Source organism: Thalassophryne amazonica, chromosome 9 (genome assembly GCF_902500255.1).
Source record: "Thalassophryne amazonica chromosome 9, fThaAma1.1, whole genome shotgun sequence".
In the NCBI taxonomy this organism is placed as follows: domain Eukaryota; kingdom Metazoa; phylum Chordata; class Actinopteri; order Batrachoidiformes; family Batrachoididae; genus Thalassophryne; species Thalassophryne amazonica.
This window is the reverse complement of record NC_047111.1, coordinates 46,077,900-46,103,348: the sequence shown is the minus strand read 5'-3', so window position 1 is coordinate 46,103,348 and position 25,449 is coordinate 46,077,900. Positions and strand designations below refer to the sequence as shown.

The 25,449-nt window shown below is 43.0% G+C and overlaps 1 protein-coding gene across 1 annotated transcript; it reads right to left on the bottom strand.

Annotated features, from left to right (window-relative positions):
- Positions 1–562: 562 nt before the first annotated feature.
- Positions 563–19,127, bottom strand: LOC117517072 (solute carrier family 22 member 5-like). Its single transcript, XM_034177989.1, has 5 exons — positions 18,980–19,127; positions 13,678–13,809; positions 6,264–6,362; positions 5,457–5,671; positions 563–722 (listed from the first exon to the last, which is right to left on the bottom strand). The coding sequence occupies exons 1-5, from the start codon at positions 19,072–19,074 to the stop codon at positions 673–675; spliced, it is 591 nt and encodes a 196-aa protein (XP_034033880.1). The 5' UTR covers positions 19,075–19,127; the 3' UTR covers positions 563–672.
- Between the last annotated feature and the right edge of the window lie 6,322 nt (positions 19,128–25,449).

The window sequence follows — 25,449 nt, the reverse complement described above, 5'->3', positions numbered from 1 at the left end:
AAAGCAACTGATTACAGTTGTGTTTTTGGAGAAGCAATCATATACAATTAGTTTTAAGAGTAGCTGCAAATATCAACAATGACTTTTAGAAGGCATTGCATTTTCCATTTAGGACATTTACATTATGATTGTAACACAACAGATATTTACATAAGAGCACTTCAAATTATTTGTCCTCAACAGCAAGCAAATGAAGTTAATTAAAAATCCATCCAATTAATGCAAGTTGTACAGTGCTAACAGCAATGAGCAATCAGATGATAGACAAGGTATGGTTTCCACAACATTGGAAAATTTGATGGAAATATTCATTAGCCAAATATACCAAAAGTAATTGTTCCAACAATAACTTTTCAAAAGCAGTCAATTCCAATTACATTCACTTTCCAGGATTATAAATAGTAAGCGATTACAAAAAGTAATTGTTGTAACAATTACTTCAAATAGTTACTTTAGACCCAACTCTGGTAGGCAGAAAGAAGGAAATGATTGCTCTGTAACAGGATTTTGCAGTGATGTACCAGAGACAAAAATAGATCACCCTTACTTAAGAAAAGATGTACGGGCCGATATGCTGCCTATCCTGGAAGCAATGGAGCAGGCATCCATAGCTGTTGTCCGCAGCACAGTTGGGTAGAGTTCAGCTGTGTATGCACAACGGCAAATCTGTTGCTATGGCGAAATTCCCATCATCTCGCGTGCTATAGCAAGGGAAATCAGACCTAAAGGGAATACAGAATGAACTTAATTCAATTCATATGTACATTTACATGTTCAATGTGATACAAGTTGAAATGCTAAACTAAAGCAGGTGAACAATTATTATGTAAAAAGTTTTGTGAGATTTCTGCAAAATACATTACAAGTGATTTGGTCATTAAAGAACTTATACGGGAAACTGGCACTTGTGCATGTACACTGACTGTATCAACATTCGATTAGAGTTCACAGGTAGCCAGTAATGTAAACACAAGTGAGATCTTGTAATGTGGCAGCTATGAAGAATTGAGATGAAAATATCACTTATAAATACAAGAGAATTCTAAATGGCAATCAGCTGCTCTAGTGACATTTTTTAGGCTGCTCATATCACACTTTTTACTTGTTCTGTCAACATGGCAGATTGCATATGGATTCCATTAGATTCAACAAGATGCCCTTAATTATAATTAATTTATTCATAATGTACTTTGAATACAAAAATTACAAGTACTGTACATTCAGTTAAAAAAGATTCTAAAATTACACAAATATTTCAGCAAGTTTAAAAGAAAACCCATACATATTTCATGACTTTATAGATGACAAAATGTTGGGAAAGATCTCTCAAAGAAACAATGGACATGGATAAACAGACACAATTGGAGCAGATTTCCACCTCCATGAACAGCCATCTTGTTTATGGATGAAGGTTTGACATAGAAAGTCACAAGGTCTTGACTGTGCAGTGTCTTTTTGTTTGGCGGGGTCCCGCAGCACGTCGGTTCCAGTGTCAACTAACCCTCTGTTCATGTTACTGGGCAGACAAATGGAAATCAGGTGAGTCTCTGTGAATATGAGGTCTGTCCAAAAAGTATCGTACCTTTTTATTTTTGCAAAAAACCATATGGATTTGAATCACGTGTGATTGCATCAGCCAAGCTTGAACCTTCATGCGCATGCATGAGTTTTTCACGCCTGTACGGTTGCGTCATTCGCCTGTGAGCAGGCTTTGAGTGAGCAGTGGTCCACCCCTCTCGTCGGATGTTTATTGCGAATAAAAGTCTGAACGATTTGGAGCTTTGCTGCATCAAATTTTTCCAGAAATTGTGAGAGACCTCCAGCTGGACAACCATTCGGAAAATTTAGATGGCTTTCAGCGACGATTTTATGGGGATTACACAGATTAAGGGAGTGCTCCAGCCCACAGCGTCTGAGAGCGCGGCGCGCACCGAGCGCCGATCGACAGGCTCAAACCCCGCTCAAACAACCAGATCATTTCCACAGTGAAGGCTTTGTTGATCCGGGACGGTCGTCTAACTTTCACAAAAAAGGCAGAAGGCGTGGACATCAGCACTTTTTCGGCACGTTCTACTGTTACAGGAGTTTTTTCATGGAAAGAGAAGCGGAGGATTGCGCCACCATGCCGCTCATGGCGCGGGACAAAAACCACCTCCGTGTTGGTCTCACAGGACGGCTTTCAGGTGGCTTTCAGACGGCTTCCGGTTGCTTCAGTCGTGTGAGTATCAGAGAAATTGTGCATGAGCTGGACATGCCCCAACATGTCCTGTGAGGCTTCATCACGGCGTTGCTTTGCGCCATGCAGCTCCGCCGCGACGTGTGGCGTTCCTCCGCTTCTCTTTCCATGACAAAAACTCCTGTAACAGTGGAATGTGTCCGTTCATTTCTAAACTGGATGCTGTCTTGATCCGGTATGTCGTCTGACTAGCACAGGAATTGCGGAAGACGTGGACATAAGCACATTTCGGCACATTGAGACAGACGTCGGAGGAACTCCGCGCGTTGTGCGGAGCCGCATGGTGCAAAGCAATGCCTTCGCCCGGTGTGTCGCTCTGCTTGGGTGGACCTTCGCGTGCGAAAATTCGCCCCGGTGCATCATCAAATAGGAGGAGCTTCCATTCCTGCTCGGCGTCAAGTCATCATGACGGACCTTTCACACGGAGCGAGTTGTTGTGAAAAGCTCCCAATACAGAGAGTATCATTATTTGCTGCATGAGCTGCGTCTGGATGATGGCCGCTTTCAGCGGCCCTTCCGCCTCTGCGGGACCCAGGTTTGAGGACCAACTGTCCTGTTCACACAGCGCGCATGTAAACAGTTAAAAAAAAAAAAAAGAAACTCCGCTGCTTGCTGCAGCTCGCTCTTCCCCCAAAAACTCTGTCATAATTGTGTTTAGAAACCAGTCAACCATTTGTTTTATTATACATCTGTGTAGTTAATTAATAAAATATTCTCCACAAAGATGATTCGCTCGCGGGCGCACGTAAAAAAAAAGAAGAAAGAAACTCCGCGGTTTGCTGTGAGGCTGCTCCTCGCTCTTTCCCAAAAAACTCTGTCATAATTGTCTTTAGAAACCAGTCACCATTTGCTTTATATACATCTGTGTAGTTAATAAGTAAATAATCTCCATGGACGATTCCCTAGCACGCACGTAAATAAAAAGAATTCCGCTCCCCCTGCTGTGTGCTGCTGCTCGCTCCAAAACTCTCTCATAATTGTGAAATAAAGGACAAAAAGAGACATAAGTCCTGCTCACAGGCTGCTACCAGAGACAGGACATGTTCACATCTTCAGTCAAACTCCAGACATCTCCACATCACTACATATTCAGTCCCTGATTGGTCATTGCGGCGCGAAGAGACGAAAAAGTTCAGATTTTTCAACTTGGGGAGGAGGGCAACACGACATGACGCGACGCAATAATCGCGCTACAAATGTGCAAAAACGCTCAAAATCGCTTCACTCGCATCGCTTCACTCGCGTCCATCACGTTGCGCTGCGTGGTTTGGTGTCAACACGTGTCATTACATAGGAATTACATGGCAACCTGTGGCTGCAGTCGCTAGTGTCCGCGCCCGTGTGAACGCAGCATTATAATGGCACACATCTGAATTAAAGACATCACATACACATTTGACATTGTTTATGTGCACTAAGTTTGAAGAAGTCCATTATCTGAATTGAGGCAAGTGGGTGAAGGCCACGCAGCAACCCTGAGATGCGCCGCCGTCAGCTTGGAGGGAAGAACGTGGGCTGCAGCTAAAACTGCACCGGCCACGCCGAAGGGGGAAGGAGTGATGTTAGCAGGCACCGGAAAGGGGAGTGTTGCAGGTGGATAGGAGGTGGGTCGGGGGGAGGGAATGAAGCATGCTTCAGTCCTGTGAAAAGGAGTTTATTGTCTTTGTGAGTTGAGATAAGAAACAGCCAATGTTCCACGGGCCAAAAAAAAATTCCTCTGGAGGAAAACAGTCTGGCGATTTGACCTTCAGGCTTGATAAGCCTGTAATGTTATGGTTTGAGCAGTGAAAAACACTTTAACAGTTCCACTTGCACAACCAAATCCCAATTATGAATTAAGAATATTCCCAATTATGAATTAAGAATATTCACCGGCCTCTGAAATCTTCCACTTGAACTGCAAGGCATGCATCTGCATCCAATTTGCGTCTGAGTTCAAGAGTCATCGCAGTCTGAGAATGCACTGCCTTGCCAACCTCGTTAATCATGACCGAAGCGAGTGGCCATGGTTCTTGATGCCGCCGTCTTGCCAATTTTCTGGTAGATCAGGGCAGCACATAAGCCAAAAAGTACCAGCCCTGCTACCATATGACCAAAACTGAATAAATCCTCGACGTCCTCAATGGAGAAAGGCACCAAGCATGCCACATGCCAGAAACTCAGGAGTCGAAAACATAGCCTGCAGGATGCATTCCATCTGGGCAGGTAGGATCCCCCTGACCTTCTTGTAGAAAAAATGGTGTCAATAGTGTTCAGAGACCAGTTGATCAATTCCATGGTTAATCCAATAGTAGTCCAATAGATCCAGAATCCAATATAATTTGAGGAATTCACAGTCTGGTGAAGTAGGGACTTGAAGGTTAAAAGCAGAGAACAGAGATAAGGGAGAGTGGAGGAGATGTGAATGCCCTCATCGGAGTCCCAAGCTGAAATCTTCCTAATGAGTGTGGCAATGCTCTGCACAAAGTTAAGTGCATCCACTACCAGATACACTTCCCATGCTTCCTCTGGTAACGCTCGATCCAGAGAATGGCTGTAACGGTGTAAAAAAAAATGAACCAGGGCAAAACTCACTTAAGTCAATCTTGTAGCCCAGAGAAGCAACCAGACATGCTACTGGCACTGTGTCACGGCAGGTCTTCAAAGGTGCGGACCACAGCCCTTGCCCCCCGTTTGCTTTCCACCCAGACCTCAGATGCCAGTTTTGTTTTTATTCTTTTTTTTTCTGTTTTTATTTTTTCATGGGGGAAGATTTATGTCCACATTCAACCTGCACTTTGGGTAGTCGACCTGGATTCTGTTTGTTTTTCCAATTTGTGTGATTCGTGCGGCATTTGTGCTCTAGTGTGACGGGGCCCTTAGTGATGAAAATAATGTCCCTCTGAGAGTGTATCGTAACCAGAAAATAAAAATCTGATTGGGTTTATATTTAATTATTTCCAGTCAATGCAAGCCAAAGTACAGAACAAAAAATATTTTGATAGTATGTAATACATATTATAATAATATATCCAGTTACAATAGAATGGTCATTGCAGTTAAACAGACAGTAGGGAGTACTGTAGCACAGGAAGTATGGTTAACCACATTTTACAACACTTTTATGCTTTGAGTTTAACAGAAAAGTAACATTATCTTCTCTGACCATGACATAAACATCTTGCCTGAGATATATAAGAAAACAGTAACAGTCAAGTTATGTAAATCAAAGGTTCTGTACTTGCTGGTATTAACTGTATAACAAACAGAAGCAGTCCTGACATGGTGATGGTGGCTGAGATAGTCAGTCGTCTGGAACACCAGCGAAACGTAATCCATGATAAAACATCAACAAGTATCTCAACCACAGCTGACATGAAACAGCTGAAGTAGATGTTACCATGAAGGTTCGAAGTGTTCAGGGAAAGCCCAAAGTAGGACATGGCCACAGTATTCCTGGTGAAAGCAAATGTCAACTGAAATCACAGAATCCAACACTTTACAATAAAAATAGTAGGATAACTGGATCTTATGAACAAACTTAAAACCATTTCACTGGCAAGTGTAAGATAACAATTATCAACATTGGTGACACACATCTGTACTGGTAATTTGCACCAGTTCCTTTGATTCTCCACCCTGCTCTGAAGACAGAACAATCATTGCTCAAAATGGATCAAAATGTTCTCATAGTCATAGCACTTAATATTTTGGGTTATTTCAGTAAAATGATTGAAAGTCAAAAATTGAAGTTGGATCAAACTTTGGTCAAAATGGACGAAAATAGTCCTGTATAGTAAGATTAAGTCATAAGAGGAACCACTTAAATCAAAAGGTTAAAGTAAATTAAATTACCACTCACACAAACACACACACACAGCACAGTTACATAAACATTGATTTTAGCCAATGAAACCAGTGTGTCCATATGTGGTTGCAACCATATGTGTGTATGTGCATACCTCATTACCCATGTGTATGTGTGTGTGCTGTACATGGTGGGTCACTGGACTGAATGTGGAGTTCAAAAGACACAGCAGGGACTCACCAGATCAGCCACAGTGTGACAGAAATCCAGCGGATGTTATTAGAACTAAACAGGTCACAGATGTTGTGGGCTCGTTTTTTTCTCAGTTTCAGGTTTTGTCTACAAAACAGCACAGAAAAAAGAACAGCAGACATTTAAGGAGCAGATCCAACAGCCCAAACATAATTTTACTGGAGAAAAAAAAAAAGAAAAAGCTTTGCATGCAAAAGTAAGTTATTTTGTGTACTTCCTTTTTCAGTCAGGTCCACTGCAGCAGAACCAATATGGATTTGCATGTTGATTTGGCACAAGTTTTATATCAGACACCCGTCCTGACATGACTTCACATTATGTGGAGAATGGGCATGGGTAGTCTTGCAGCAGGAACCTTCTGTTGTGTGATGCAAGTGCACCAACCACTAGACCACCAAGCAGTCGCACCTGAGGCCCTGGCCCTTTGCACTGGATGAAAGATGTAATGTTCTGTCTTTCAACTCATGCAAACATCATTGTGCAAATGGAAAGCATCCATTATTTGTACATTTTATGGCACCTAGATAGATCCTTGTCATTTGATTGATGGATTGTATGTCGCATGAAATTCATTAATTGTACCAATGTGTGAGTGGCATCATGTACTGTGCATTTTACTTCTATTTACTGTGCATTTCAGTCCCATACATTTCACTCCATTAAATAACTCCATTACCTTTTGGTAAAAATGCTTCCATGATAAGAGAAAGTTACAAGGAGTAACTGAGAAGTTTTGAGCCTGAATTAGAAAAAGTAGGGTGTGGTTCTCCATCTTTTCCATTTTGAGAAAACAACATTTCTCAACATTGAGCCCAGTGGGTAAAACTTTAACACCTTGTATATCCACTACTACTACTTGGCCAAGGATAGGGAAGTGTGGGGTGAGCTGCTTATTTGCCACTACCCACAAATGAATGAATTCATGAATATATCCAGCATTCAAGGGGACATCTTTGTCAGCTATAGAAGGGTTATGACAATTTTTCACTGGATTGAGGAAAGCAGATGTGTTTCCACATGCACCACTGAGCTCCTCAGTGGTGCTGGCTCTGCTCAATGTGTCAGTGAGACATCCACGGGGCAGAGTCAATTTCTGGGTGGGCACAGGCTGTTCTGTGCTTCACTGCTGTCTGCTTTCTGTTTGAAGGAGAAACACCTGTTTAATTTTGAATAAATTATCAAATGATACCGGTCTATTTAGGTGTCATATAAAACAAATAATGAATGTTTTCCATTTGAGCAATGGGAAAACTACTTCCATGCTTTGAAAGATGGAATGTACCATTCAATAAGGTACCTTCAACTCATGCAAAAATTCTTACCTCATAAACATTCATTATTTGTATATTATTTTAATGGTATCTACTTCTGTGTATTTGTGTGGATGTGATTAATTTACTCAAATGTCTTTAGGATCTTGTGTATGGTATCCAAAATGAAGATAAACTTATATTTAAATTTCCATTACAAAAGAAAACAAATCCATGAGGATCTGATCTTGGCTTTATAGTGTTTAATGTGCCTCTGCCTTCCTTCCCTGTTAAACTGTTGTGTCCACTCAGTATTCCTGCTGTCAAAAGTCACTGTTTTCATGTTCCCTGTTGGCTTTACAGCTGCTCCAGACACTTCCACTACAGTCACCCCTTCATTCCCTTCAGGCACTGAGTAACTTGTAATTTTCCTTGTTAACAACACCTTCTCAGCCTTTCTCAATCTTGTTGCACTGCTTAAATTAAAAAGGCGTAAACCACTATCCCACCAAAGGCCTAATGACTCAGTTGGGACTCTAAGGGGGGCATGCAAGGTAAAAGGGAGTTCCGTAGACTCCCGGGGGCCTCTTCCATATTCAGTGTGGTGGGCACAGATAACCAAAAAATTAACTTCGATAACAGATAATCAGATAACTGAAAAGTTATCTTCGATTAAGATAAAACAATAAACCACCCAAAAATGTATCAGAAGTTACAGATAACTGATAAATTCCAATATTGTCTCTGGTACATTTAAATTAATTTAAGTTTTAACACCACAATAACTTCTACTAATATTAAAAGTAACAACAGACCCACACACTGAGACCACACTTTTGTCTTTGAACATTGTGCCCCTGCTGGAAGCTCTTGTTTACTACAGCACTCCCAACACAGAGGCACTCTGAGAGCAGCCCTAAAGCCAGCTCTCTATCAATTACAACACTCCGGTCAGTCAGAGGTCCTGAAAAATAAAGTCATGCTGACTTATGGTTTTGCCAAGTGGAAACCATTTGGAAAATTCAGATGGCTTTCGGTGAAGATCTTATGGGGATCACACAGATTAAGGACAATTATTTCCAAAGTGAACGCTTTGTTGATCCGGGACGTCGTCTGACTACCAGAGAAATGGCAAGACAGCTGGACAGAGCACTTTTTCGGCACATTCCACTGTTACAGGAGTTTTTGTAATGGAAAGAGGAGCGGAGAAATTCGCCACGGAGCCACTCATGGCACGGGACGAAAGCACCTCCGTGTTGGTCTCACAGGACAAGCCCTAACATGCCCAGTTCTTGCACCATTCGGAAGATTCAGACAGCTTTCGGTGGCTTTTCAGTCGTGTGACTATCCGAGAAATTGTGGATGGGCTGGACATGCCACAACATGTCCTGTGAGGCTTCATCACGGCATTGCTTTTTGTTCTGTGCCCTGCGCCTCCGTCCCGATGCGCGAAGTCCTCCGCACGTCTTTTCATGACAAAAAACTCCTGTAACAGTGGAATGTGCCGTTCATTTCCAAAGTAAACGCTTTGTTGATCCGGGACGTCGTCTGACTACCACAGAAATGGCAGAAGAGTTTGACATCAGCACTTTTTCGGCATGAAAAGACGTGTGGAGGAATTTGCGCGTTGGGATGGATCGCAAAGGATTCTGGGTAAAAGTGCCTCTGCTAAACACTGATTGGTTCAGTCATTCATTATGTAAACCAACACGTTAATGTGACGTCTGTCGTGTGTTGGTGTTCATTTTTTTATTTGTAAAAACAGGCATTTTTACAGAGCCCTGGAAGTGTCATTGCAAAATGTTTTGCATGTGGAGAGAATGTGCGCACGTTTTATGATGTTGTAAAATGTGCTTTACACTGTGCAAGATGATTTTTCACGCAGGAATTTTTGGGCCGAGTTTCAGGTTAATCGTGCGTCCTGCATTGTGTAGTGTACATGGAGTAACAAGCTGCGTTTAACATCTCACGACCACCTCCTGATCGCGATCGTATGGTCGAATGAAAATCAAACCTGTTATTATGGTCGGCCGTCATGAGGTAATCCTACTGCTGAAAAGCTACAAGCTGTTGTGTGGGCCGCTGAAGAGGAGGTACTGCTGGCCCACCACCACCAGATGGCGCCCTGCTTGGAGTGCGGGCTCCAAGCACGAGAGGGCGTCGGAGCCGCTGGAGGTGACAGCTGTCATCTATCAACACCAGCTGTCACCCATCACCACCACTATAAAGACCGGACTGCAACTCCACCTCCTTGCCGAGAAATCTTCTACCATACAGGTAATTTTCTCTGCTGAACAAAACCTTGTGTAATAGTCTGAACTTCTTTTGCAGCCGTTTTCCTGTGGTGATTGCCTTATCTGTGGGATTGGCGTTTGGTGTGATCAGCGACGGCTTCGCTTCACCCCCCAACCAGATAAGTGGTTAGACAGGAGCTGCACGAGTGTGTGATTGGAGGTGGAGGTTCTCCCTCCTTACTGAACACAGACTGTGGGATTACTGAGTGCGAACTCACACTCATCCAGAACTGTTTCTGTTTTCTGCCAGCAGTACCGGGTCTGACTGCTGAAGACAGTGGCCACCTGGGGCACAGGGCTTGGCGGCTCCGGTGTTCTTCAGGTCCGTTGGTGGTGAGGCTTGTGTGGGTTCCGGCTTTTCTCTCACCGGAAGTCTCCTATCTTCGAGCCTGCCACACGTCACCTTTTTGTCAGATTGATATAACGCATATTTGTATCTGTCTGTATTATGTTGTGCACCTTCACAACATTAAATTGTTACTTTTTGGCTATTCCATTGTCCCTTCATTAACACCCCCTGTTGTGGGTCCGTGTCACGACACTTCCCCAACACAAGCATCCAACCGCTCGCACTGTGCCTGTGCAAACACTGCAGAGCTGTCTTGTAATGTTATAATTATTATTATTATTATTATTATTGCTGTTGTTTTGTTTTGTTTTTAAACTTCATTTGTTAAAAAAAAAAAAAAAAAGCCATTTGCAAAACCAAGAGGTTGATCTGACAATCATCTGATATAACCGGGGTCGAAACAAATACAACACTGCTATCTACTGGTTCCCAGATGCTTAGTACTTAGGGAGAATACTGCCATGAACACTACTGGCCAGTAGATGGCAGTAGAGGCCTTGAAAACAAAATTCCAGATAATCCCTGTCTGCTACATTTAAAATGCGTGGAATTTAACAAAAGCAAATACAATAACAACGTCTATAAACCCAGAGAATATATTCAAGAGTGTTTTAGGCACTAGAGTTTAATGCTGTTGTCTGTGGAGCCTGAACAGAGCGTCTGAAATGCATTTGTCCTGTCATGAATGTGAGATTACATCATCCTACCCATAATGCACTGCTGGGCTCAGCATGTGCTCACAAAACCTTAAAAATTAGCACATTACTTTAAAATTAAAACATATATCTGATATTTTCACTTTATAAAACTTCAGACATGACAGTAATTTTAAATAACTTGTGCAAAATTAGTTTGGTAAAATTTGAACCATAAGTTAAAAATGTATGCCTCTAGATGACTTGGTGATATTGCCTTCATATCAATATGATGTTAAAGAAAATTTTTTTTTTTTTTGACCATTTCTCCTTTGTCTGCAGAAGATAAGGATGCTTTTCATAGAAGCAGCTCTCTTCTGTTTGCAGAGGGTATAACTGTACATCTGTTACAAAACTTTTAACAGGCAGATGCTGAATTGATTTTACATTTTAGAAATGCTTGTTGCTGTTAAGCTTTGTTTATCGGTCTAAAAGTTATGGGACAAAAGTTAATCGGAAGATAATTTGTCCGATAATGGTTTTTAAAGTTATCTAAAAAGATAATCCGATAATGAAAACATTATCTTCGATAATTATCTATTATCGGAACTGTGCCCACCACTGTCCATATTATATAACTGTGTGCAGAATCACTAATAAAACTGTGTACACACAAATACTCATTTTCCTTAGAAAGGTTATGAAGCCATGCTTAAGCAACATCCTCTCTTATGAATCTCAGTCATCATGAAATAGTGCACATGAGCATAAGCTTGATTTCAACTACCAGCCTTGAGGAATGAAAGGATGTATTTTCACATACAACCCTTCTGGGTCTGGCACTCTATAGACAGACCCATTTCCTTACAAACTCACGTGCAACAGCCTTTGTAAGCCAAAAGCAACACAGGAGGCAACAGTCAGCTTGAGCCAAAAACTCAGACCAATCTGTAAGTACTTGTTCTTCTTGTCTTGTGGTCCAAATGGCAAGGTTCTCCAGACAACATCAGGGCAGACACCCTTATGTAGTATGGCAACTATTTACAGCACCCACAATCAACAAAGCAAAATATTAATAATAGTAATGAGGTCTGATAATATTTAGTACAGACTCTTTGTGAATGATAAAGTGTACATATGTATATAGGTGTGTGTGTGTGAAGAGAAATAATAAGAATTGATAAGATTAATAAGAAATATGCACACTGTAAAATTGGTCACAATGTTTTATATTATATTGTGTCTTGCTTAATTATGCCTGAAAACGTGTGCACGCATGGTCTTGGTCACATTTTCTCCAGACAATCTTCCTTTATACTGAAAATACCTGTTCATGTGTGAGAGCAGTCCTCATAGCAAGCACTGTCAGTGCCAGTGGTCACACTGAAGACACCCATGAGAAGCAGAGTGTCACCTCTGGGGCAGTCATCAGTCACCAAGTGAAGCTGTAAATAAAAACTTTCTTAGAGAATAATCTTTATTATTATTATTCATTTTTTGAGCTCTCTTGCAATACTTGGTTATTCCATGTGACATTTATCATGTGCTGTTTAACTCTGCTTCCACTGTTTCTGTGTAGGCTCTCAGTTGTCCAGGTGGTTTCCATAGTAGAGAAGCTTGAATATTCAACTGGACTAGGTTGCTTGACGCGAAGACGTGTCGCTTCAAATCGCAGAAGCTTCCTCAGCTAAAATTCTTGCTCTGGTAGTCTGACTTCTGTTTGACCCTTGTCGAGAAGTGTCTGGTTCCACTGCCTTTTTAATCTTTACTCATATTTATATTGGTGATGTAGAACAGCCTTGCTTCTGCCTTTTTGTATTTATTTGACTTTGTACTGCAACATGGTCGATGGTAGCTGTTTTAAATGTGCAATAGAAATAAATATGACTTAACAAGTGAGAGTTTTGACCAGATTTTTAGGGCCCCTTCACACATAACATGAAAGATGCAGAAACTGGAAGAAAATCTGCAAACCAAACATGAAATGGGGAACCACTAAGTACACAATAAGTAAAAGGGGACGCAATACACATCCCTGCGGTTAAATAACCCTGGTTAAATAAAAAATAAATGCCACTCACGGGATTCGAACCTGCAATTTACAAAAGCTCAGATTATCAGACAAAATTTACCACCGCACTACAATCACTGTCTTATAACAGGAGCATAAAATGGCTAAAATGAACAAGGAGATAAATGTATTTTTTAAAAAAAAGAATAAAGTGCCATAATAACTGACAAAATGGCATTTGTTACGGCATATTTTTGGTGACTGAAAGTGGCGTATTTGTGGCGCTGTTGGCTTGTCATAGTCCTGCGGCGCACATTCTGCCGGACACGCGTCTGTGTGCACTCAGACGTGGCTGTCTGGCCCCATGTGATCATGTCTGTAAATACATATCAGTATGTCATGCAACTGTGCTCTCTCCCCCTGCACACCACGTGTGTGTGTGTGTGGTGGGGGGGTGATGCACACGCATGCCACATGTATTGCTTTGAAACAGCACACTCGTGGGGGCACTTAGACAAATTTCACTGCCAGATCAAAAGTGATCGTCTGCTCACTGTTTTCGTGCCTACAGCGCGAACGGCACCACATTTTCTAAGTGCCAAGCGAGCAGTGTTTCGTGTGTGTCACCTGGAATTTGGCCGACACCTGCTGCAAGAAGGATCGAATGGGCTCTCACAGGGCACTCTGTCTTTCGGCCGGTGGTGTGCGTGAGTAGTTGTAGCAACAGGTGTACAAGGCATTGGAGGCAGCTCTAATTTTTCATGACTGGCATGCAATTCCTCCTTCGTGCACTAGTCGGCTTCAATTGTGTTATGTGTGAAGTGGCCCTTAATGTTGTGTCTAATGGACTGGAACATATGGACCTCACCGGCAAAGGACTAAAAATCATGAGCGGTGCCTCAACTTTGTTCTTCTTAGCAGCACTTCTTAAAATGTCCTCAGCTTGTTCTCGTCTTCCCTGAGAGACCAGCCATCGAGGAGATTCAGGGATGAACCTGCCACATTACCCAGAAGAAGAGGTGACTCATAAATTCCATCCACTTAAAGAGAAGGAATAAATGTAAAAAACATATAATTTTATGATTGTATTCATTAACAGGATGGGACATTGCTAATACATAAACCCCAGTAAAAACCTACAACCTTCTCCATTAGATACAAAGGAAACATAAATTTTACACTTCACTTATTGATGATGTACCAGTTGCATTTTTGGGGCAGATGAACCAAAGTAGCTAATATTACTCACTGATCTTCTACAACTCTTACTGTAAGATCCCAATCTCAGCCAAATAGGATCAATAATCTAACTACTATAACATTCTGCAATGTTCATTTTCATTATTCTCCAGTTAGAACTATCTCGCAGGAGAGCGTCTCAATTGTCTGGTTGCAAAGACAGGCAAATTAGGCTATCTGGCAACTGAAATTGAGGTTCGAGGAGAATGTATGTATGTGTTTTTAAGGTACCCTGTCTCTTGCCCCATGTGTTCCAGCCTCCCATAGCCATCAAACACAATAAGTGGGTATAGATAGTGAGAAACAGCCGGATTATTTTAATACTACCTTGAATCTAAATTGCCACTGTAAATATGGGATTTAGGGACTAACCCCCTTGGGTCTGATGATTTGTGGACGTTAATGCTGGGTTTTACGGTCGCAAATTGAGTTTTATTGACAACGCATTAGCGGAGCCAGTAAAATGGATATTTGCAACCGTAATCCAGCATTAACGTCCACAAATCATCAGACACAACAGGGTTATTCCCATTCTAATCCAATTACATCATTTGCATGGTTTATTTATCTGTAAGTAATTCGACCTGGATCTGTGTTTTTAGCAAAAGACCACTTCACCACTGAAGGCTACATCTAAACCCACATAATAATATAGTTCAATAAAATTGTTACGCAGACCATCGTTTTAGGGAACTGGTCCTGAGTCATCAAATAATCACTGTTAGTGTTGTATTTATCAGTTATCACAGCAGCAATTGCAATATTTACATCGGTCGGCGAAGCTTATGGTAGCAACAGCATCTTCATGCAAAACTGGAAATTCTGTGAGCAGACCCACAGATTTCTCCATCTGGTCAATTGCCTTGAATAATTCTGTTTCAGAATCCACATCAATAATTTTGTATGATAGATTAAATACACCCATTTTGGCATAGTCGTCACTATACCAGTTTCTCTCACTCTCAGCTGACCGCATCATCATTGAAATCTGCCTAGCAACGTGGTCAGGGCACAGAGTAATACATCAAAAGTGAAACAATCAAATATTTTGCCACCATCAATAGGATATTTTATGGTTGGAAGATTAACCAATCAGATTTGCGGAACAAATGTAAATGGATTAGAATATGATTTTTTTAAAATGCATGGAACATTCATCAAGCTTATTTTTTAAGTTCACTATGTACTTGTGAACACATGCATGACATCATGTGTACTCTGGATGTGTTTGCATTCATTGATGGGAGTCCTGAAAATTTATCACATCAAATGTGAATGTTGCAATACTGCCATCACCCACAAGTTCAAAATTTCAGCAAAGGCAATGCAGCTGCTGGAGCACTAAATGTAAGAAGATACCTGTTTTATTAAAAAGAATAAATCAATTGAGAATTCTGAAGAGAAATTAAATAATATCACTGTGTGGGTCTGCTGTGTCAAATATGTCAGAAAAGTGAGCTACAGCCTGGCAACAAAACAATGCTTCAGAGATCACCTGCCCTGTATACTTCAAATAAGGAGGGAATGCAGTGATACCTGCATTTACTTTGACTTCTGCTTCATTGCAGACAACAGGGACATAAGATCAGGGTTTGCCTTTTAGAATATATTTGTGTGACTTAAGGGCACCAAAATCTGAAAAGTTTGGTGCCCCTCAGAAAAGTTTGGTGCCAAACCTACCGCTTCGCAAGGGGATCTGGGGGCATGCCCCCCAGAAAACTTTGATATAAAAGGATGCAAATGGTGCATTCTGGTGATATCTGAGGCAGAATTGGGGTGAAATTATGGGAGGGAATTTTTGTGTTTTTGGAGTAATATTTTCTGAAATTTAGAAATTTTCTAATCTTGTCAGAAGCTGAGATGATCCCATGCCAATATGCACAGGCAGATTGGCATGGGGTCATCTAGGCTGCCGATGTTTTATTAAACATCCAGCCCATTAACAATCATGACTGCCATGAGTGTTGATCACACTTGTGATTACAGAAAATCTATTAGCAGTCATCATGGTCATCTGCCATTCTCTGCAGCACTTCAAGGTCTTCTTCCTCAGAATCAGAATTAAACTCAGAATCTAAGGCAGAATCTGAGCCAGAGTCAGCGTCTGAGTCTACATTAGAGAGCTGTATAGGCAGCAGAAGGATCCCCAGCAGCCTCTTCATCAGCATCCACTGCCACTGTTACAGAACCAGAACTGGTGGCAGTGGCAGCAACCTGCACATGGGTGTCCTTGAAGGCTGGCCGCCTAGACCTCTCCCCTGATGACAGGAAGAGGTTGCCGCTCGCCAGCTCCGATTGTCAGTCAAGTTAACATGACGGACCTTGATCACATGGAGCGAGGTGTTGTGGAAAGCTGACAAACGTCATGAGACGTTCCCAATTCGGGGAGTATCATTATTTGCTGCAGGAGCTGCGTCTGGATGACGGGCACTTTCAGCGGTGCTTTTGCCTCTGCGGAAAAAAAAAACTCTGCTGCTTGCTGTGGGGCTGCTCCTCGCTCTTCCCCCAAAAACTCTGTCATAATTGTGTTTAGAAACCAGTCACCATTTGTTTTATTATACATCTGTGTAGTTAATAAATAAAAATAAAATAATCTTCACGAACAATTCGCTCACGCACGCTTAGAAAATTGAAACTCTCCGCTGCCTGCTGTGGGGCTGCTGCTCGCTCTTCCCTCAAAAACTCTGTCATAATTGTGTTTAGAAAGCAGTCACCATTTGTTTTACATCTGTGTATAATAAAACGTGGCATTACAAGCAGAGGAGAAAAACATTTTTGATGACGTTTTGTGTATGTGTAGGTCTCAGAAAGTCAAATTCTGCACAAATTTTGTCCAAATTTGATAGATTTCTATACAGTTATCGAATAAAAAGGTGGATTCCAGTTGGGAATGCAAGTCTAGAGAGTTGTGTGCCCGCCCCCAAAGTAGGGTGCCAGGGGTTCCCGGGTAACCGGTAAAATCGAACCCTGCATAAGATGTTTCAGTTCAAGTCTCTGAATATGTCCTGGACTTCATTTACACCAATCATTAAGAAATACTGTACAAACAGTATTGTACTATATGGTCAATCCATGTAAAGAAGGCAATTCTCAAAAATTGAGTGACCACGCTTGTATCAAGAAAACTGTCTGTAAATGTTTGTTTGTTGTGTTGCAGGCCTTAGTGTTGGGAAAGTGTAACTACACGGACCCACAACAGGGGGCGCAAATGAACGGACAATGGAATAGGTCAAATAACACACTTTACTGTTGTGAATATGCACAACAATTAGATTGCAATAATGGACAAAGTCAAATTCACACAGGTGTCGTGTGGGCAGGCTCGAAGATAGGAGACGCCTCTCCAAAGTAGGACCGGAACCACACGGTTTCCTCCGCCACCAGACCCCGGGAATACTGGAGCCGCCAAGTCCCGAACTCCCAGGTGGCCACTGCCTCCGCGTGTCGGACCTGGTACTGCTGGCGAGGAACAAAGGACAATTAAAGGAGGGCGCGTTCGCACCCAGGAATCCGAACGGCAGGTAAGTTACCTCCACCTCTCCTTGGAAAATACTCTCAGAGCAAAGCACAAAAGTCACAAAGATCACTGTTAAACAGTCAGCTGAGCACGTTACCTTCTCGGTAGAAACGATATCTCGGCAAAGAGGTGGAGACGTCGTCCTGCTGATATACTGCTGCCGATCAGATGATTGGTAACAGCTGTTGCAGGTGATGGTGACAGCTGTTGTCCTGGCTGCTCCTGTGAGGCGGCTGCGCCCTCTGGTGCCTGGAGCCCGCACTCCAGACAGGGCGCCCTCTGGTGGTGGGCCAGCAGTACCTCCTCTTCTGGCGGCCCACACAACACTTAGGTGCAGTTATAAATGTATATTAACAACTGAAATGAAGTTGACCACAAAAAAATTAAAAAAAGTATTTGGGGTTAATACTGTCTGCAACGAAATACAAGTCAAAGTAAATGTAAAGATCCCTTTTCTTCATTTTCCATGGCATTCCAACTTTTTCTGATTTGGGATTGTATTGTGGAGGCAAAAATGATTTTAAGTCAAAATATGTGAAGCTGTTTGTGGAAATAAAGTCAAGGAATTGGCAGATTATAATAACAGGCTTTTAATTCGAGACCTCGAAGACACACGCAATAGTCAAAAATCTGAACAGCAGGATTCTGAATGTGTGTGTGTGTGTGTGTGTGTGTGTGTGTGTGTGTGTGTGTGTGTGTGTGTGTGTGTGTGTGTGTGTGTGTGTGTGTGTGTGTGTGTGTGTGTGTGTGTGTGTGTGTGTGTGCACAGCATTTCTGAGGGAGCTGTTTTGTACATTCAGAGAAAGGTGGTGTTGCTGCAAACAGTCACGTGCACATTTACCAGAAAATTAAACTTTGAGTTTCCCATGAAAACGCTCACTGAAAATGAATGCTATCAGTTTCTGCTGTACATGAGATAGGATGGAAGGTCAGGCAGAAACAATGTGGTTATTAGTGCAGCTGCTTAGCTCATTAGGTTACATGGGGCCTTCAGTACAGAGTTAAATGCAAACGTTTTAGGCAGGCAATGTGTAAGACATTAAATGAATAATTTTGACACTATAGTATTTTTAGTTTTCACTCAGACCATGTAGTTTTTTTAATGTCAAGTTCTCTGAAAGAGTGAGCTCTCATTGTGGGTCACTAATGTTCGTGAGCTAAGGCTAAGAAACTAATATTAAATGTGTTCAAAATATTTTTTTTTTACAAATTACAGAATACTATGTACTAAAATTCAAACTCAATTTTTTCCAAAGCTCTGTCCAATGCTGCAAGAGCTCCTTCAAATAATGTGCCACGAATCTCAGCAGAAATAAAATCAGTTACATACTAATATTTTTCCAGTTCTTGAAAGAAAACATGTCAAAATATGTATATCAATTTATATCAAAACAGAAAAACAGACCTACCACCACAAAAGCCCAAACAGGAAGCTAGGCAGTGTAAGACCAAGAACCAGCATCTTCCAGTCTCTGATGAAGAACGCAAACAACGGCAGCAGCATGTAGCCAGCAAGCAACAAGTTCCAGCAGTGGAAAAAAACTTTTGAGCCTGTGAGTTTGATATCTCTGTTCCTGAGAACACAAGATTAAAAAATAATTATTTAAAAACACAAACATGGACTATGCTTGTTGTTTTGTTTTTTAAGAAACAATTTAGTTGCTATGTGTATCTAATAATCAACATTTGTCCCCCGTCACCTGACAGTGGGACACAGAAATGCTGTCCCTCCGTGTGTGCATGCATCCATTTGAAACCTTGTAGTCCCCATAATTTTTCACAGATTTGAGACAGTTTTACCAAATTTGCACCAGGGTTGCAGCCAGGTCAAGTTTGGTAATGAGTGACCTTGAACAAATATTGACGGTCACGGAGCCAAATCTACTGTCTCTGAAACACTGTACTCCCTATAACTTTTCATAGATTTGAGGCAACAAATTTGTACCATGGATGCATCCCATGAAAGTCTGGATCAAGTTCAGTGATGAGTGACCTTGACCAAATATTAAAGGTCACAGAGCCAAAAGTAGTGTCTCTGAAATGTTGCATTCCCTGTAACTTTTCATAAATTTAAGACCTCTTTGACAAATTTGCTGCAGGGATCCATCCCTTGAAAGGGGAGGTCACATTCAATGATGACTGACCTTGACCAAATATTGAAGGTCACAGAGCCAAAACTAGTGTCCGTGTGTGATGAAGACTGCTCTGAATAACACTGAAAGGATTTCAGACAAATTCATCAAATTTGTAGCAAACATGCATCCCTTCAAGGTCTTGGGCAACTGCAATGGTGACAGGGGACACAAGGCCTTCAGGCCAATATTGCATTTTGCAAAATACAGGTACCTAGCACAAATGCAGTCATATATTTAGAGGTTTGTCCACACCCCATAATGAAGTACAGAAAGCACAATGCAGGCCAGGATGGAGCAAAGGCTTGGATGAGGGAGAACACAGTTTGTCCTGCCACGATGCCAAACAAAACTATTTTCCTTCCATACCTGAAAGATATATAAAGCTGAAGTCAATGTCAAAATAAGCATGCTGCAAAATACAGATGGAAATATCAACGTAAATAAAGAAAGCAGAAATTATTCACAAATATAGTTTTCTGTAGAATGAACAGTGAGAAACATTGGGGCCATGCATGCATGACAATATTTTATATGGGCACATGACTGTAAACACCACAACAAGAGATGAAGAACTGGTCTGTCTATTACACAGTAACAGAGCTGGGTCATTGGACAAGACACTGATTTACTAAAAGTTTGCATGTGTAAAATTACACAAACACCAAAGATCTTGCAAAAACAAACCAACAAGCAGTGCTGGCTAATTTACTAATGGCGCACAGTGTAGATTGTGTCTTTCCAATGCACAAAATAGCACACGTTGTCCACGTTTGGCCAGTGTTTATGTCCTGGGAATGACGTTAAACTGCAGCCAGGTCATGAGGGCAAAGTTATGGGCAGGGCCAGCAAGACCCAACTGGCCTCCACAAAGTGCCTGCAGAAGACCATTGAACCCCTCACTACAACTGGTGGGTTGCCAGCACCTGGGTCCCCTCTTCTGCAGTGGGGAGAGATGTGTTCCACTCTGGGTGATCTCCAGGTTACAAAAATACCAGTCACCAGATGGGTGCCTGGCAGATGACCTCAGTTTTCTGAGGCAAAGACAGGGACCACCAGCCCAAGTGAGTTGGGTACTGTGGGGCAGCTGAGCAAGCCTCCGACTGTACGACCCCGTGTCATCCACCGGACTCAGGTTTCTCTCAGCCCAGAGAGACTGGCTCATTATTTTGCACAAGCCCTGTTGGTCTTTAAATACTTGTGTAAATCCTACTGCTTCAAAGGGGAGAGGGGAGGAAGGAGAAAAAAAACAAAGGGATGGGAGTTTTGACAACGGTGGCAGGCCTGAGAAGCTAGAGGCTATCAGCTGGATTCCTGAACGTTGGCGGCTTGCGATGTGATGGCAGCATCGTGGCTTAATTAGCCAGGTGAAAGCCTTGCGAGGTCCAGTGCGAGTGAATGGGCAGCCTTCTCTAGGGATAGCACTGCCTGCATCCATGGAGGGAGCCCCAGATAAAAGGGTGGGGTAAACAAAGCACAATTGGCACTGTCCTGATCAACTGGCCATGGCTGACAGGATCTTCAACCCAGTGGCCGAAACACAGCAAATGTCTTGAAGAACAAAACCATGAAAGTGTTGCATCTGAGGCACTGACCTTGAGCTGCTGAAATGTACGGACAATGCTGGATCGTGACGACTCAGGTAGTTCCGACTGATTGTCGGTGATCATTGACTGGGAACTACATGATACCACATTGACGTGCCTGCCCTGTCTGAAACATGACTGAAAGGTCATGGTTAGCTCATGGAGCAGCACTATGCATTTTTCTGGTCGGGCAGTGACTTACATCAAGCCAGGGTTGCATTTGCTATACACAAGGATGTGTTCATAAGACTAGCATCGGTGCCATCCACGCTATCAGACAGTCTCTCCAGCACTTGCATCAGACTGGTTGAAAAGCAATTCCTGACATGGTGGCTGTATATGCCCTGACTATGATTTATGACTTACAATGACACCACAAGGGCAAGCTTTTACACCAAACTCGGGCATGTACTTAATGAAGTCCCAAAAGCAGACAAGCTTACCATACTTGGTGACTTTAACACACTAATAGGTCCAGAGTGCAGACTTTAGTCTGCAGTGAAAATCCTCCCAAAGTTTAGCATATGACCAACGTCCTCCCTTTGTTATATAAATGAGCTGAGTCCCTGTGTGCTTTGTATAGCCTTCATATGAAATAACAAATAACATATGAAATATGGAGGCTGACACAGGTTTCAGCAGAGAAAACCAGTCTATTGTTTCTTTGGAATGTGCCAATTAACACTTGAAAGCAGTTTCACTTCAGCACCAACCTCCTCCCTTTGAACTCTCACTGAGCTGAGAGTTCAACCATAAATAGGGCATGCTTTTCATACAGACCCCAGATTTTACAATGTCACAACCAATGCACTCAAGAAGGATCAGCAATCAAGAGGCCTTAGCAATGCTACAGAGTATGTCAGAGTGAGAATCTGGGTGACTTTGAATTTCAGAATGAAAAGGTCATCACTGAGTCTTCAAGTGATGAGAATGTGACTGCTCTTGCACCAGTAAATCCTCCCCTCTAAAGACGCACCAGGAGACAGGCGGTCAAGTATGTGATTGAGCAGGACAGTTCAAACACAGAGACTACAGCAGATGAGGAGGAAGACACAACACATGGCAACCCCCTCGTAGCAAAAAGCAAAAAGTTGCTGATTTGAGCATAATACCTGGATCCACAGAGAAGGCGAAAGACGGCACTGTTTGGTTCTACCGCTACATTGGAGACTATTCTGTTCATGAAACTCCACAGACAGCATTCAGTGGATCTGGGGGGCCAACAGAGTTTGCAAAACGCAATCACAACTTGCCTTCAAAGCTTCCTGTGTTTGGAGGATATCAGCATGTTGTTGACCATCAGAGACTGCACAGTCCAAGAGGACCGTAGAACAAACCCCCAGCTGGCAGAGGAGCATCTATGAGCTGATGGCATTCCTTGCAGGCTTTTTCCAAAGGGCTGCCAAGGGCTAGGTTGGTGCCATGTGATTGATGTGGGCCAATAGATTTGGCAACCAGATGTCAAAGCCATAATGCCCCGTAACCACTTTCTTGAAATAAAGCAGTACCTTCGCTTTGACAACAAGGTCACCCACAAGGAATGCTTACAAACGGACAAATCTGCAGCAATTTCTGACATCTGGCAGCAGTTTGTTCAGAAGTGTGTGTCGTCCTACAGCCCATGGCAGCATGTTACCGTGGATGAGCAATTATTTCCGTCAAAGGTTCATTGTCCCTTTCTGCAGTACATTGCATCCAAGCCTGACAAGTTTGGAATCAAGTTTTGTATTGCAGAAGATCTGGACACAAAATACATGTGTAATGCCATCCCTTACTTGGGAAAAGATCCCACTCATCCGGCAGGAGAGAGGCTGTCAGAGAATGTTGTTTTAAAGTTGATGGAACCATTTATGGACCTGTAACTATGGACAATTTTTTCACCTCTCTGTCTTTGGCTAACAGGTTTCTTCAATGAAAAACAACTCTGCTTGGCACCATCAATAAAAATCGTTGGGAGCTACCAGCAACTGCCAAGGAAACCTCAGGCTGCCAGTTGTGCTCAACACAGGTGTTCACATCTGGAAGTGCCTTGCTGAAGGTGTACGCAACAACAACAACAACAAAAAAGAAATCTGTCCGTCTCTCGATTTACCGATCGATCTACGTTCTGATCCTCACCTATGGTCATGAGATTTGACCGAAAGACCTCATGACCGAAAGAACGAGATCGCGAGTACAAGTGGCCGAGATGAGTTTCCTCCGCAGGGTGGCTGGGCGCTCCCTTAGAGATAGGGTGAGGAGCTCGGTCACTCGGGAGGAGCCGCTGCTCCTCCACATCAAAAGGAGTCAGTTGAGGTGGCTCAGGCATCTTTTCCGGATGCCCCCTGGACGCCTCGCTGGAGAGTTGTTCCGGGCATGTCCCAGTGGGAGGAGGCCCCGGGGAAGACCCAGGACACGCTGGAGGGACTACATCTCTCGGCTGGCTTGGGAACGCCTTGGGGTACCCCGGAGGAGCTGGGGGAGGTGTGTGTGGATCGGGAGGTCTGGGCGGCTTTGCTTGAGCTGCTGCCCCCACGACCCGACTCCAGATAAAGCGGAAGAAAATGGATGGATGGATGGATGGATGGATGGATGGATGGATGGATGGATGGATGGATGGATGGATGGATGGATGGATGGATGGATGGATGGATGGATGGATGGATGGACGGACAATAATCTTGAAATGGTCAAGGAACTTACGTAGTAAACACGACGGCGGCATGTAAACACGGTGGCAGCATGTAAACACGACGGCGGCATGTAAGTACGGTGGCACGTAAACACGGCGGCGGCATGTAAACACGACAGCAGCATGTAAACATGATGGCGGAAACACGCCGGCGGCATGTAAACACGACGGCGGCATGTAAACACGGCGGCGGCAACATGTTCAGTGTTGTTTTCGACGATCTTTTTCGAAACCTTCGCCGTTTATTTCCTATTCTTTTGTGAAAATAACGTAACTAAACATGGATGAATACAATGCCAGGCACTCGTAAACGGCAAAAACCCGAAGGTAATGACAGTGGTAATAGCTACACTGTCATGGCTCTGGAACAATAACAAAGGCAGTAAATAGACGCTCGAATTGAAAATGCTATACAGTAATTAGAGTGTTATAAACAGCAGCAACAAAAATCAAAGCCTACCTTACCATTCCATATAGTTGTGGGCTGCCTGCTCTGCTGCTGCTGCTTTCTCTCCTCTCTGCACAGGTGGCGCGCCTCAAGCTGATCGACACACCTGTTCCACATTCAATCAGCTCCTGTATATTATCCCTGTCTCTTCATTCCATCATTGCCAAAAACTCAGCTAATCCTCACGGTAAGCCTAGCCTCTCTATTTTTTCCAGAAGTAGAAGATTTCCTGATTTTTTGGTGTTTCCACACACCTTTGTCTGAGCTTCAGCTCAGAGCTGACTCCCTCCTCATTGCTGCCGCTCCAAGACCAGTTTTTCCTGCAGCCTGAGCACGGAGCTCTCATTCAGCAATCCACCAGCTAAGTGTTTGTCATTTTGTACACACAAGCTGCTTCTTCATTGTCCATTCACACAAGAACCGTAACAGGAGTTTCTGGCCACGTCATGGACCCAGCGGGGGCGGACTGGTTCCAGCAGGCGATACAGATCCAGGGTGAATATCTGGGAAAACTCCAGCAAGCCGTGGACTCCTTAGCGGGTCACGTAAGCTCACTTACAGACCATATCAAACATTCTGACACGCGCCTCTCAAACCTCTCCACCCAGATGTCACAGCTCACACTCGGACACACACGGACACTGCCTCCTGCCACTCCAGCTCAGGTTAGCACCACCTCCTCCTCCAGCACTGCCTCCGCGGCACCCCTCAAACCATTCATTTGTCACCCAGAACCATTCGAGGGAAATGTGGATACGTGTGCTGCATTTTTGATGCAGTGTTCTTTAGTGTTTGATCAGCGTCTGTCTCAATACAGCTCCGATAAGAGCCGCATCACTTACATCATCAATTTACTCCGGGGAGATGCGCGCGCCTGGGTGGCTGCGCTTTGGAGCAACGACTCCTCGCTGCTTAATTCATTTGCAGCTTTTACCAGAGAATTTCGATTAGTTTTTGATCATCCTGCGCGGAGGTACTCTGTTTCCCAACGGTTGTTAAATTTAAAACAGGGATCGCACAGCGCTGCTGAATATGCGGTGGA